This window comes from Epinephelus lanceolatus, chromosome 24 (genome assembly GCF_041903045.1).
Source record: "Epinephelus lanceolatus isolate andai-2023 chromosome 24, ASM4190304v1, whole genome shotgun sequence".
Lineage (NCBI taxonomy): Eukaryota > Metazoa > Chordata > Actinopteri > Perciformes > Serranidae > Epinephelus > Epinephelus lanceolatus.
Window position 1 is genome coordinate 89,747 of NC_135757.1, and position 15,254 is coordinate 105,000.

A 15,254-nucleotide genomic window follows, 5' to 3' on the forward strand; every position below is an offset into this window, starting at 1 on the left:
CCCGGGTCAGCTGCAGGTTTCAGGGCTAATCCAATCAGGTTACAGCACAGTTACCTGCCGGGTCCCGACAGCACCTGAGGACAGCTGACCAGGAAGTTCATTAATCATCGTTAATCATTTATTAGAGATTGAGTTCATCTGGATCGTTCAGAAATATCTCAACATTTTAAACGTAAACAATACGACTGGATCAGCCTCATCACTAATCCCCGCCTTCACCACTAAGCCCTGCCTTCACAGATGACTAAGCCCCGCCTCCCCGAGTGTCTCATTAATTTCTATTAAAGTTGTTGAGTGGTGCATGAACCCAAACTAGAATCCCTGCCTCATGGCTGTATGGCTCCACCCACCGCTCAGGTTTCTCTGACAGCTTGAAAACATGAACACTTCACATGATGAACAAATTGATTCTTCAGTTATGTTCTGTGAGGTCACAACTACCTTTGGACTTTGACCATCAAATCCTAATCAGTTCATCTGTGACTCAAAGTTGACATTTGTGCCAAATTTGAGAACATTCCCTTTAACTGTTCTTAGTTCCACTCCGGTGCAGTATTGCTGGTTTGGAGGTATAAAAAGTTTAACTTAATCCGTATAAAGACACGCAGATCTTCGACACTGTGCAGCCCTTTGAGCGGGCGTGCTCGAGACTTCCACTGGCCGAGCACTAGCATGAATGGAAACAAAATGATTTAATCGTGCGGTTCTTCTGGACTTTCCAGATATTTCGCATCGACAGATCGAATCCCAACAGTGAAACAAATCATTTCTCTGAGGTTTTAATGTTCAAACTGGCTCCAAAGTCCAGAGCACTTCCTGCAGGCCTGTTAGCTCCGCCTCTCATTTCTTATGCTCCCCTACAGTAAATAAAGTTCCAGATCAAATTTGGGGAAATTCATGAAACAACAGATTTCAGAACGATGTTCACAAAGGAAGCTTCAGATTTTCAGCCACATCAGGATGCAGAGCGACTTTTACCAGACTACTTATTTTAGAAGTTTTAAAGTTACAATGTGTAATTTACGTGGTTGTTTATTAGCAAATATCAACTATTGCTTTCATAAATATATATTTACTAAAGTGTAATGCAATTCACATACAAATGGAAGCTTTCTCATAGGCTTAGAATGATTTCTCTATATATACACAGGCAGGGCGCGGTCTGCTGGAGGCTGCCTTCTTGCGTCGCCATATTTGAATACAGTGGCTGAAAGGGATATACGCGCTTTGCCTTTCGCGTTTACCTACAACTTGCCGTCACTGGAGACGGTTAAGGTGAAGCTCAATCCGGGGAGCTTCTGCGTGAACCTGCTTTGTACTGTTATGATCAAGATCCTCCTCACCACCTACAAAGCACTAAACAACCGTGCACCCTCATACCTCACCGATCTCCTCCATCGCCATTCCCCCACTCGCCACCAACCTTCTCACCCCCATCACCAAAACCAAGTACTGCACCCTGGGGGACAGAGCATTTGCCATCGCCGCCCCTACCCTCTGGAACTCCCTGCCCCTGGCCATCAGGAACTCTGATACACTCCCCTCATTCAAGAGTCAGCTTAAATCCCATCTCGTCAGGACCACCTACTGCACCTAAAAATCCTCCCTCGTCATCCTCCGCCCACTCTTTCTCTTTTAAGTGTTTTGTTTGAGTGTCCTTTGTTTGAGTGTTTTGTTTTGAGTGCCTGTTTCTGTGCTTATTCTTTGTAAAGCATCTTTGAGTATTTAGAAAAGCGCAAAATAAAACTTATTATTATAATTATTATTACTATTACTATGATTCTGTCGCACTTTCAATGGAGGACCACACACATGTTTTGCCCCGTAAGAGGAAAACCACGCCACCAAATAAAAGAAAAAGATCAGATAAGCGAGGACAAAACGCGAGTGAATATCGGCGTTGCTTATTCCAGGTGGAAAAAACTCCTGTGGAAGAACACTCTGGAGACGCATAATCGTACCAACCTATATTTGCCGCACTGTGCCGTGACTATCACATAAAACGTGTTATTTTAGCATTACTGTGCTAATGTTTGCTCGTGTTACCAAAACAATTAGAAATAAAACACTCCTAACATAACGTTATATCTCACAGATAACCTATATGTCACTGGTAAGCTATAACATACTGTAGCGCCTGCCAGGACGTGTGGAAAGTATGACACAGTTATTCAGCAAATCAGAGTTTATTACTGAACAGTACAGGTTACTGTTGGCTGTAACTACACCAAAACAACCAACAAACAAGAACTTAGCTGTAGCTCCAACTGTGCACTCCTGCTCTCTCCTCCAGCTCGCTCATACACACACCAGCACGCACACTCACACAGCTCTCATCCCTGTCACACTCGCACCCCGCCCCCCTACCTATACTCATTCAATCCCAAACATGCCATTAACTCACAGAACATTGACATTATAACAGAACATTTACTGCAGGGTCGCTACAATATCATAACATGGTTTAGATTCCTAAATAAATATTCACCTCATCGCTAGATAGGCCTACTCCTGAAAAACTTGAAAAACTCATGGATGATGTCATCTCTGTCTGCGCAAGGCTTTCTGTTCAACGAGGCCACCGTCACTTACCCGACGGGAGGGGTGAGCGAGTGAGCGCGAGTGAGCCCTGCAATCTAGAATTTGACCGCTGTTGTCACTGTTACTCACCATTTTTACACACTGAGGCTTTAAATATTCACAAGGATGAATATGTGCTGTCATGCTAACGGAGGGAGGCTAAAGCTAACGGGTCTTTAAATAAAACCAGTCTCACCAGCTGATGGGGAGAACAGAAAGAAATTTTGTCGTAGCATTTTTAAGAAAGATCAAACATCAAATTTGTTCTCTCATCTGAGGCTTAGATAAATAAAAGTTTACATGAACTTTTTTCTTCTACTTTTAGAAAGAAAACTATTTCAGGATGAAGTTAACTGTTAGCTAATATTATGCGAGCTCAGTCTTTGAACTAAAAAAAAAGTCATTTAGCTTGACATGCTAACACTAGCATTTTACATTAACCCTTGTGTTTTTATTTTCTGGATAGATTTATTTTGAGATCTTTTTGTGAATCTGGATGTTTTTTATGTAGGCAAACCCTGCAAAATAAAAGTTAGCTAACGACATGCTAACTAACCAATGTGAAAGCCAGTCAGCTACACATGCTAACCTTAGCATCTTACATTTTTCCCCTTGTGTTTTTGGATAGATGATGTTTACCTGTTGGTTTCGGTGTATAAACATCATTGTTTACATGTTTGTTGTTGTTTGTTGAACATACCTGCTGCAGATTTGCAGGTGTGTTTGTGTTGTCCAGATGAAGTGAATGATTCCAGTCGTTTATTCCATCACTCCATTATTCTCTTTCCTCTGTTTCTCATTCTTCTGTTGTTTACTGATTACTTTCTCCTTTTTATTATAAAGTATTTGGGTTTTTCTTTTCAGTCTGTTTCTCCTCTTTCTTCTTCTTCTTCTTCTTCAGACTGTGGATCCTGTTTTCAGACGAGGTTTGTTAAATGACTGACATCCATGAATAAACCTCTGCTGGAGTGTCCAGGACTCATCACACGTCTTCTACTTCTTCATTTCTGAAGGAAACCACCAAACAACAACAGACCTTCAGTCCAAAGGAGGTCAGAGGTCACAGCAGCTGGTTTCAGTTTGTGTAAAATCAAACGTGTGAGACCAAAAAAAGACGAAGAACAAAGAAACAGGACGGAGAACCAAAGGAGAATGTGGTGGCAGGTGGAGGCGTGTGTGTTAATCCCGACAGGAATCCTGAAACAGAGACAAACGGCCGCTCATTAATAGGATTCATTAACCGTGTGTGTGTGTGCGTGTGTGTCTGTGTGTGTGTGTGTGTTCAGGTGCATGATGGGATTGGACGACCTCCAACCAGGTCACTGTGTTGGTGTGTCGTTTAGTGTGTGCGGTGCTGTGGGAACATGTTCAGTCCAAACAGACAACGATGATAAGGTTTAGATTTAAGCTACAGAGAAGGAGAAGAAGAAAACCGACGGACACGGAGCTGCTGATGATGACGACCTTGTGATGTCACACACTGTCTGAAAACACAAACAAACATCACTGAGTGAGTCTGTGACTGAGATTTAAAACACACAGCTGAAATAAAGAGTGGACACAAACAATAAATAACAATAAATAAATAGTAGACCAGAAATCAAAGAGAAGCTTTCCAAAAATATTCCAGGCTGTCCGAAAGAAATTCAAGATAGTAAAAAAAAAAAAAATCAACTGACAAAAATGTCCTCACTTTATAAAACGTCCTCACTTTATAGAATGTCCTCATCTTCCAAAAAAAAACACGCTGTTTCTAAAAGCGTCCTCACTTTATGAAAAAAAAACAACATAATTTTCTAAAAATGTCCATTCTTTACAAAAACGTTCGCACTTTCTAAAAACTGTCCTCATTTTCTAAACAATGTCCTCAGTTCCAAGAAACGGCGTCACTTTCTGGTCACTATCTTCCAAAAAATGTTGTCAGTTTCAAAAAAACATCCTTACTTCACAAAAACACTCATTTTCTAAAAAACTTTTTCAAAATGTCATTTCACAAAAAACATTTCTAAAAATATCCTTGCTCTCTAAAACGTCCTCACTTTCAGAAATGTCCCCATCCTACAATAATGTCCAAACATTCTGAGAAAGGTCCTCATATCACAAAATCATCCTCAGTTTCTTAAAACATCTTCACTCAAAAAAGTTCTCCTTACATGTTAAAAATGTCCTCACGTTACAAAATGTCCTCACACCACAGTGAAATCCTGTTTTTGATTTTCTAAAATGTCCTTACATTACAAGCCTTTTTTAAAGTGTCCCTGCTTTACAGAAATGTCCTCACATTACAAACTGTCCTCAGTTTCAGGTTTAAGGTGACGCTGGTCATCACAGAGACAGAGTTATAAGGACACACAAGTCCTTTTTAGACAGGAATTGTGCAAATTTGCAGGAAAGCCCAATCAGTCTTTTTTCAGCATTGGCAGTATAAAAACAAAATCGGGGAGTGCAGCAAAATGCTGCCTACCTACTTTTGTTTATACAGAATGTACCTTTTTTGGGGCAATGGGGGGCGTGAGCAAGTAACAAAACGTGTAGCTCAGCGAGTGACGTGGGAGGGAAGCCGCGGCTAGTCAGGTGGCGATTCTCTCGTCAGGGTTAGGGTTAGGGGTTCTCTCTAAGTCAGTCATAAGGACACAGAGACAGAGTCATAAGGACACACAGAGACAGAGTCATAAGGACACACAGAGACAGAGTCATAAGGACACACATAGACAGAGTTATAAGGACACACAGAGACAGAGTTATAAGAACACACAGAGACAGAGTCACAAGGACACACAGAGACAGACTTATAAGGACACACACAGACAGAGTCATAAGGACACACAGAGACAGAGTCACAAGGACACACAGAGTTGTAAGGACACACAGAGACAGAGTCACAAGGACACACAGACAGAGTTATAAGGACACACAGAGTTGTAAGGACACACACAGACAGAGTTATAAGGACACACAGAGACAGAGTTATAAGGACACACAGAGACAGAGTTATAAGGACACACAGAGACAGAGTTATAAGGACACACAGAGACAGAGTTATGAGGAAACACAGAGACAGAGTTATAAGGACACACAGAGACAGAGTTATAAGGACACACAGAGACAGAGTTATAAGGACACACAGAGACAGAGTTATGAGGAAACACAGAGACAGAGTCATAAGGACACACACAGACAGAGTCATAAGGACACACACAGACAGAGTCATAAGGACACACAGAGACAGAGTTATAAGGACACACAGAGACAGACTCATAAGGACACACACAGACAGAGTCATAAGGACACACACAGACAGAGTCATAAGGACACACACAGACAGAGTCATAAGGACACACAGAGACAGAGTTATAAGGACACACAGAGACAGAGTTATAAGGACACACAGAGACAGACTCATAAGGACACACACAGACAGAGTTATAAGGACACACACAGACAGAGTCATAAGGACACACACAGACAGAGTCATAAGGATACACAGAGACAGAGTTATAAGGACACACAGAGACAGACTCATAAGGACACACACAGACAGAGTTATAAGGACACACACAGACAGAGTCATAAGGACACACAGAGACAGAGTTATAAGGACACACAGAGACAGACTCATAAGGACACACACAGACAGAGTCATAAGGACACACACAGACAGAGTCATAAGGACACACACAGACAGAGTCATAAGGACACACAGAGACAGAGTTATAAGGACACACAGAGACAGAGTTATAAGGACACACAGAGACAGACTCATAAGGACACACACAGACAGAGTTATAAGGACACACACAGACAGAGTCATAAGGACACACACAGACAGAGTCATAAGGATACACAGAGACAGAGTTATAAGGACACACAGAGACAGACTCATAAGGACACACACAGACAGAGTTATAAGGACACACACAGACAGAGTCATAAGGACACACACAGACAGAGTTATAAGGACACACAGAGACAGAGTTATAAGGACACACAGAGACAGAGTCATAAGGACACACACAGACAGAGTCATAAGGACACACAGAGACAGAGTTATAAGGACACACAGAGACAGAGTTATAAGGACACACACAGACAGAGTTATAAGGACACACACAGACAGAGTCATAAGGACACTCAGAGACAGAGTTATAAGGACACACACAGACAGAGTCATAAGGACACACACAGACAGAGTCATAAGGATACACAGAGACAGAGTTATAAGGACACACAGAGACAGAGTTATAAGGACACACAGAGACAGACTCATAAGGACACACACAGACAGAGTTATAAGGACACACACAGACAGAGTCATAAGGACACACAGAGACAGAGTCATAAGGACACACACAGACAGAGTTATAAGGACACACACAGACAGAGTCATAAGGACACACAGAGACAGAGTTATAAGGACACACAGAGACAGAGTTATAAGGACACACAGAGACAGAGTCATAAGGACACACACAGACAGAGTCATAAGGACACACAGAGACAGAGTCATAAGGACACACAGAGACAGAGTCATAAGGACACACAGAGACAGACTCATCAGGACACACACAGACAGAGTCATAAGGACACACAGAGACAGAGTTATAAGGACACACAGAGACAGTCATAAAGACACACAGAGACAGAGTTATAAGGACACACACAGACAGAGTTATAAGGACACACAGAGACAGAGTCATAAGGACACACAGAGACAGAGTCATAAGGACACACACAGACAGAGTTATAAGGACACACAGAGACAGTCATAAGGACACACACAGACAGAGTTATAAGGACACACACAGACAGAGTTAAAAGGACACACACAGACAGAGTCATAAGGACACACAGAGACAGTCATAAGGACACACACAGACAGAGTTATAAGGACACACAGAGACAGAGTTATAAGGACACACACAGACAGAGTTATAAGGACACACACAGACAGAGTTATAAGGACACACAGAGACAGAGTTATAAGGACACACAGAGACAGAGTTATAAGGACACACACAGACAGAGTTATAAGGACACACACAGACAGAGTCATAAGGACACACAGAGACAGAGTTATAAGGACACACACAGACAGAGTTATAAGGACACACACAGACAGAGTCATAAGGACACACAGAGACAGAGTTATAAGGACACACAGTGACAGAGTCATAAGGACACACAGAGACAGAGTTATAAGGACACACAGAGACAGAGTTATAAGGACACACACAGACAGAGTTATAAGGACTCACAGAGACAGAGTCATAAGGACACTCAGAGACAGAGTTATAAGGACACACAGAGACAGAGTTATAAGGACACACAGAGACAGAGTTATAAGGACACTCAGAGACAGAGTCATAAGGACACCAGAGACAGAGTCATAAGGACACACAGAGACAGAGTCATAAGGACACACAGAGACAGAGTTATAAGGACACACAGAGACAGAGTCATAAGGACACACACAGACAGAGTTATAAGGACACACACAGACAGAGTTATAAGGACACACACAGACAGAGTCATAAGGACACACAGAGACAGAGTTATAAGGACACACAGAGACAGAGTCATAAGGACACACAGAGACAGAGTTAAAAGGACACACACAGACAGACTCATAAGGACACACAGAGATAGAGTTATAAGGACACACAGAGATAGAGTTATAAGGACACACACAGGCAGAGTCATAAGGACACACAGAGACAGAGTTATAAGGACACACACAGACAGAGTCATAAGGACACACACAGACAGAGTTATAAGGACACACAGAGACAGAGTTAAAAGGACACACAGAGACAGACTCATAAGGACACGCAGAGATAGAGTTATAAGGACACACACAGACAGAGTCATAAGGACACACAGAGATAGAGTCATAAGGACACACAGAGACAGAGTTAAAAGGACACACAGAGACAGAGTTATAAGGACACACAGAGACAGACTCATAAGGACACACAGAGATAGAGTTATAAGGACACACAGAGACAGAGTTAAAAGGACACACAGAGACAGACTCATAAGGACACACACAGACAGAGTCATAAGGACACACAGAGATAGAGTCATAAGGACACACAGAGACAGAGTTAAAAGGACACACAGAGACAGAGTTATAAGGACACACAGAGACAGACTCATAAGGACACACAGAGATAGAGTTATAAGGACACAGAGAGACAGAGTCATAAGGACACACAGAGACAGAGTCATAAGGACACACAGAGACAGAGTTATAAGGACACACAGAGACAGAGTTATAAGGACACACAGAGACAGAGTCATAAGGACACACACAGACAGAGTTATAAGGACACACAGAGACAGAGTCATAAGGACACACACAGACAGAGTTATAAGGACACACACAGACAGAGTTATAAGGACACACAGAGACAGAGTCATAAGGACACACAGAGACAGAGTCATAAGGACACACACAGAGACAGAGTCATAAGGACACACACAGACAGAGTTATAAGGACACACACAGACAGAGTCATAAGGACACACAGAGACAGAGTCATAAGGACACACAGAGACAGAGTTATAAGGACACACAGAGACAGAGTTATAAGGACACACAGAGACAGAGTCATAAGGACACACAGAGACAGAGTTATAAGGACACACAGAGACAGAGTTATAAGGACACACAGAGACAGAGCGGAGTCTCAGAAATGATTTTTGTCTTTAATGTCAAAAACAAACCAGGAAAGCATGCACATCCAAGAACCACAGTGAAACTCAGACACTCACCCACACATTCACACATTTATATGGACGGCATCCTCACAAACACCTCACACGCTCGTCTACAGAGTCCAACTGTGGACGGACGGCGTCCTCACTAACAAGAGTCAAATTCTTCTCTGCTTCATTAGTGACCTTAAAGAGGGGGACAAGAAGCGCATCATGGACACATCAGATGACTGGAGTGTGAGACAGACGGTGACTGAGGACAGTCAGGAGGTACGGAGGTCAAACTGTGACCAACAGTCTCCCAAGCTGACACTGTTTAATTCATTAAGACGTGGTGATGAAACAGGACAAAAAATAAACAGCATGACAGGAACTAAGAAACGAGATCATATTTCTCCTGTTTTAGCTTGTCTGCACTGGCTCCCTGTAAAATCCAGAATTGAATTTAAAATCCTACTGTTAACTTATAAAGCTCTAAATGATCAAGCTCCGTCATATCTTAGAGAGCTCATAGTGCCATATTATTATAGAAGTAAACAATAGATATATATAAATACAGTACAGGCCAAAAGTTTGGACACACCTTCTCATTCAATGCGTTTTCTTTATTTTCATGACTATTTACATTGTAGATTCTCACTGAAGGCATCAAAACTATGAATGAACACATGTGGAGTTATGTACTTAACAAAAAAAGGTGAAATAACTGAAAACATGTTTTATATTCTAGTTTCTTCAAAATAGCCACCCTTTGCTCTGATTACTGCTTTGCACACTCTTGGCATTCTCTCCATGAGCTTCAAGAGGTAGTCACCTGAAATGGTTTTCCAACAGTCTTGAAGGAGTTCCCAGAGGTGTTTAGCACTTGTTGGCCCCTTTGCCTTCACTCTGCGGTCCAGCTCACCCCAAACCATCTGGATTGGGTTCAGGTCCGGTGACTGTGGAGGCCAGGTCATCTGCCGCAGCACTCCATCACTCTCCTTCTTGGTCAAATAGCCCTTACACAGCCTGGAGGTGTGTTTGGGGTCATTGTCCTGTTGAAAAATAAATGATCGTCCAACTAAACGCAAACCGGATGGGATGGCATGTCGCTGCAGGATGCTGTGGTAGCCATGCTGGTTCAGTGTGCCTTCAATTTTGAATAAATCCCCAACAGTGTCACCAGCAAAACACCCCCACACCATCACACCTCCTCCTCCATGCTTCACAGTGGGAACCAGGCATGTGGAATCCATCCGTTCACCTTTTCTGCGTCTCACAAAGACACGGCGGTTGGAACCAAAGATCTCAAATTTGGACTCATCAGACCAAAGCACAGATTTCCACTGGTCTAATGTCCATTCCTTGTGTTTCTTGGCCCAAACAAATCTCTTCTGCTTGTTGCCTCTCCTTAGCAGTGGTTTCCTAGCAGCTATTTGACCATGAAGGCCTGATTGGCGCAGTCTCCTCTTAACAGTTGTTCTAGAGATGGGTCTGCTGCTAGAACTCTGTGTGGCATTCATCTGGTCTCTGATCTGAGCTGCTGTTAACTTGCCATTTCTGAGGCTGGTGACTCGGATGAACTTATCCTCAGAAGCAGAGGTGACTCTTGGTCTTCCTTTCCTGGGTCGGTCCTCATGTGTGCCAGTTTCGTTGTAGCGCTTGATGGTTTTTGCGACTCCACTTGGGGATACATTTAAAGTTTTTGCAATTTTCCGGACTGACTGACCTTCATTTCTTAAAGTAATGATGGCCACTCGTTTTTCTTTAGTTAGCTGATTGGTTCTTGCCATAATATGAATTTTAACAGTTGTCCAATAGGGCTGTCGGCTGTGTATTAACCTGACTTCTGCACAACACAACTGATGGTCCCAACCCCATTGATAAAGCAAGAAATTCCACTAATTAACCCTGATAAGGCACACCTGTGAAGTGGAAACCATTTCAGGTGACTACCTCTTGAAGCTCATGGAGAGAATGCCAAGAGTGTGCAAAGCAGTAATCAGAGCAAAGGGTGGCTATTTTGAAGAAACTAGAATATAAAACATGTTTTCAGTTATTTCACCTTTTTTTGTTAAGTACATAACTCCACATGTGTTCATTCATAGTTTTGATGCCTTCAGTGAGAATCTACAATGTAAATAGTCATGAAAATAAAGAAAACGCATTGAATGAGAAGGTGTGTCCAAACTTTTGGCCTGTACTGTATATATTAACATGTAGTCGTGTTCCAACAGACGCAGTAAAAATACTCAGTAAACAGACATGACTTCCTGTCGTCATGTAAACGTTCTTGTTTATCTACGTAAATGAAATTGAATTTTAACTTAAAGTAAATAAAATGTTTTTTTAAACAAACTCAAGAAAAAATGTTTTAAAGAAAATCTTAAATCACTTCATTGAATTAAACATTTGACAGAAAATAAATGTAAACACAAACATTAATAATTAATTGTTCCCCGATGTGACAAAAATTTGTCACATCGGGGAACAATTTAAACTCATCAGTAGGTTAAAGCCTGCCTCCAGCCTACATCACTTCCTGTTCAGTGTTCTCCCTCTAGCAGAGAATGCGAATATGCTTTTCGTAGGTGGAATCTGGGAAAAATTAGCAAAAGTCCCACCCTCAAGTGCTAAAATTGGACAGGCAGCCTGTCAGTCAAACTCGCACCCCAGCCAGAGCTATGTCATCATTCCTTCATTCATATCTTCTCTACAGCCAGTCTGCCGCTGTTACTTAGAAATGAAAATGTATGTCAACTTCGCCTTCACGCACCAAACAGCTGTAACGAAATTGTGAGGCTAGAGAGAAATGTTGATTCATTTGCCTTTGTAATCTTGGATATTTCTATAAAAGAGAAATTCATTTGTTTGTTCTTTTGTTTGATCATTAGGTTGTGTTAATAGGCCTACATTGTAAATAGTTCATCGTTCTTCTTATTTATGCCATTACTATAATTCCATTATGTAGAACTTATTTATATATTGAATAATTACTTGCATTACTATAATTCCATTATGTAGAAATTATTTATATATTGAATAATTACTTTCATTACTATAATTCCATTATGTAGAAATTATTTATATATTGAATAATTACTTGCATTACTATAATTTAATTATGTAGAAATTATTTATATATTGAATAATTACTTGCATTACTATAATTTAATTATGTAGAACTTATTTATATATTGAATAATTACTTGCATTGCTATAATTCCATTATGTAGAAATTATTTATATATTGAATAATTACTTGCATTACTATAATTTAATTATGTAGAAATTATTTATATATTGAATAATTACTTGCATTGCTATAATTTAATTATGTAGAAATTATTTATATATTGAATAATTATTCTAATGTGCCTGGCTTAGACCTAGGCTATTTGAATTGTGGTAGGTGACCAGATCAGCCCGCACAGCATTGCAAAACTGGATAATATCATGTCAGATCAGACTCTGAAGTCAAACTAGTAGCCTACACCATGGATATATATAGAACACGGCCTACACAGTCCAACTTCTGCATCACAATCATGGGTAGAAGGGTAGAAAAAATTAGCACTCTCAAATTTTTATTAATATTACATCAACGTGTTCCACCTAGGGACATATTGGCTTCCACACAGTGAGCCAAGCTGTGAGGAGTGGCTGGCGTCCTCTTATAAGGGTGGTCACACATGCGAATCAGAGAAATTCATTTGACTAACGTTAGTTTAATAATAAATATTCATTACAATCTCCTTACAATCACAGTCTCCTTCCCTGCGATGAAGCGCGAGCCGGCAGGGAAGCGCGAGCGAGCGATGCAGTCACGTGACAGATTTTGGCCTTTTTGGATTGGATCAGGGACTTAATCAACATGATAGGACAATCTCCGTCTATCCCCTCATTAATATTCATGATTTTCCCGGATTCCACCTACGAAAAGCATATTAGCGCAGAGAATAGGGACTTTAAGCAGCGGCAGATTTTGCCACGGCTACGGCTCCAGGAAATAGATCTGCGCTCTGCTGATCGAGACTTAAGCCGTAGTGCCAGTGTTGCCTGCCGCAACCTGCTGACTCACTACGAGAAAACAAAGCATCTCAAGTAGTCGCTACAACGCGTGGTTCAGTTGAGTGAATTAAATGGTTTTCATTATATTTCTGAAATGAAATGTGTTCTACAATTGATAGTGACACACTATATATTACATGTTTCAGCGATCCTTTCCCACAGACGCAGGATACTGTGTATATTTCACTGTATAAAAACCATATCGAACTATTTTCTGCTGTATCATATATTAAGCAAAGACTCTCCCTCTGATAACAACTTGTCATCTAATGCATAGAGCAACTCCTCTCTGGCGCCCTTTTGAAAGACATTTTGACCGAACTGAGATAGCTCACTTGAGCTGTGTTTATACCCTCACCCCTGTCATGTGGTGAGCGATCAGCTGTTCCAACCTGACAGCTACTGCAGCAACCTGCTTAATGACTACTGTGGATTTGACAGCTACAGCACCAGCGCCAGGAGAGATTAATTTCCGGGAGCCGTGGCGGTGGCAAAATCCACCGCTGCTTAAAGTCCCTTATGTCAGACGTAAGGTGCTGTCTTGGAAACCAGACCGCAGCTACAGCAGTTTGGAGAACAGCGACGTGGTTTTTTATTTATCAAAGCTAACAAAAGTACATAGTTATTTTTAGCAAACAACAGCCTGTGGTTACGTTTTGCTACCACATGGTTACATTTAGATAACAAAAGCATGTGGTTACATATAGCTCAGAAAAACTGGTGATTATGTTTAGCTAACAAAAGCTTGTGGTTACGTTTAGCTAACACAAGCTTGTGGTTACGTTTAACTAACAAAAGTACATAGTTATGGTTACCTTACAAAGTACATAGTTATGTCTAGCTAACAAAAGCCTGTGGTTAAATTTTGCTAACAAAAACGTGATTATATTTAGCTAACAAAAGCATGTGCTTACATTTAGCTAACAGAAGTACATAGTTATGTTTAGCTAACAAAAGCACGTGGTTGCATTTTGCTAACAAAATAGGTGGTTACGTTTAGCTAACAAAAGTATGTGATTATGTTTAACAAACAAAAGAACATAGTTATGTTTAGCTAACAAAAGTATGTGATTATGTTTAACAAACAAAAGAACATAGTTATGTTTAGCTAACAAAAGCTTGTGGTTTACCTCACAAAAGCACGTGGTTATGTTTAGCTAACAAAAGTATGTGGTTATGTTTAGCTAACAAAAGCATGTGCTTACATTTAGATAACAAAAGTACATAGTTATGTTTAGCTAACAAAAGCACGTGGTTGCATTTTGCTAACAAAATAGGTGGTTACATTTAGCTAACAAAACTATGTGATTATGTTTAACAAACAAAAGAACATAGTTATGTTTAGCTAACAAAAGTATGTGGTTATGTTTAGCTAACAAAAGCATGTGCTTACATTTAGCTAACAAAAGCACGTAGTTGCGTTTTGCTAACAAAATAGGTGGTTACGTTTAGCTAACAAAAGTATGTGATTATGTTTAACAAACAAAAGAACATAGTTATGTTTAGCTAACAAAAGCTTGTGGTTTAGCGCACAAAAGCACATGGTTATGTTTAGCTAACAAAACTATGTGGTTATGTTTAGCTAACAAAAGCATGTGGTTGCTAACAAAAGCACATAGTTATTTTTAGCTTATAAAAGCCTGTGGTTACGTTTTGCTACCACATGGTTACATTTAGCTAACAAAAGCACATGGTTATGTATAGCTAAGAAAAATTGGTGAATACATTTAGCTAACAAAGGACATAGTTATGTTTAGCTAACAAAAGCAAGTGGTTACATTTACCTAACAAATGTACGTGGTTTTGGGCGGCACGGCACTGTCGCCTCACAGCAAGAGGGTTGCCGGTTCGATCCCAGGTGTGGGAGCCCCTCTCTGCGGAGTTTGCCTTCTCCCCGTGTCAGCGTG

The 15,254-nt window shown here is 40.8% G+C and overlaps 2 protein-coding genes across 3 annotated transcripts in view; both read right to left on the minus strand.

Annotated features, from left to right (window-relative positions):
• LOC117250016 (adenylate cyclase type 8-like) overlaps positions 1-15,254 on the minus strand; it is a 50,672-nt gene that overhangs the window by 23,156 nt on the left and 12,262 nt on the right. The window contains exon 1 of one of the 2 annotated variants that reach the window (XM_078165618.1): positions 3,281-3,397. The exons of the other annotated variant lie outside the window; for it this stretch is intronic. The gene's annotated coding sequence lies outside the window, so the exon portion shown is untranslated. Of the gene's footprint in view, positions 1-3,280; positions 3,398-15,254 lie in introns of those variants that run through there. 2 annotated transcript variants of the gene reach the window in all.
• The window catches only part of dnajc27 (DnaJ (Hsp40) homolog, subfamily C, member 27), a 26,119-nt gene continuing 14,422 nt past the window's right edge, over positions 3,558-15,254 (minus strand). The window contains exon 7 of the mRNA XM_033615952.2: positions 3,558-3,777. Coding sequence (XP_033471843.1) covers positions 3,582-3,777 — 196 coding nt within the window. The 3' untranslated portion in view covers positions 3,558-3,581. The remainder of the gene's footprint in view (positions 3,778-15,254) is intronic.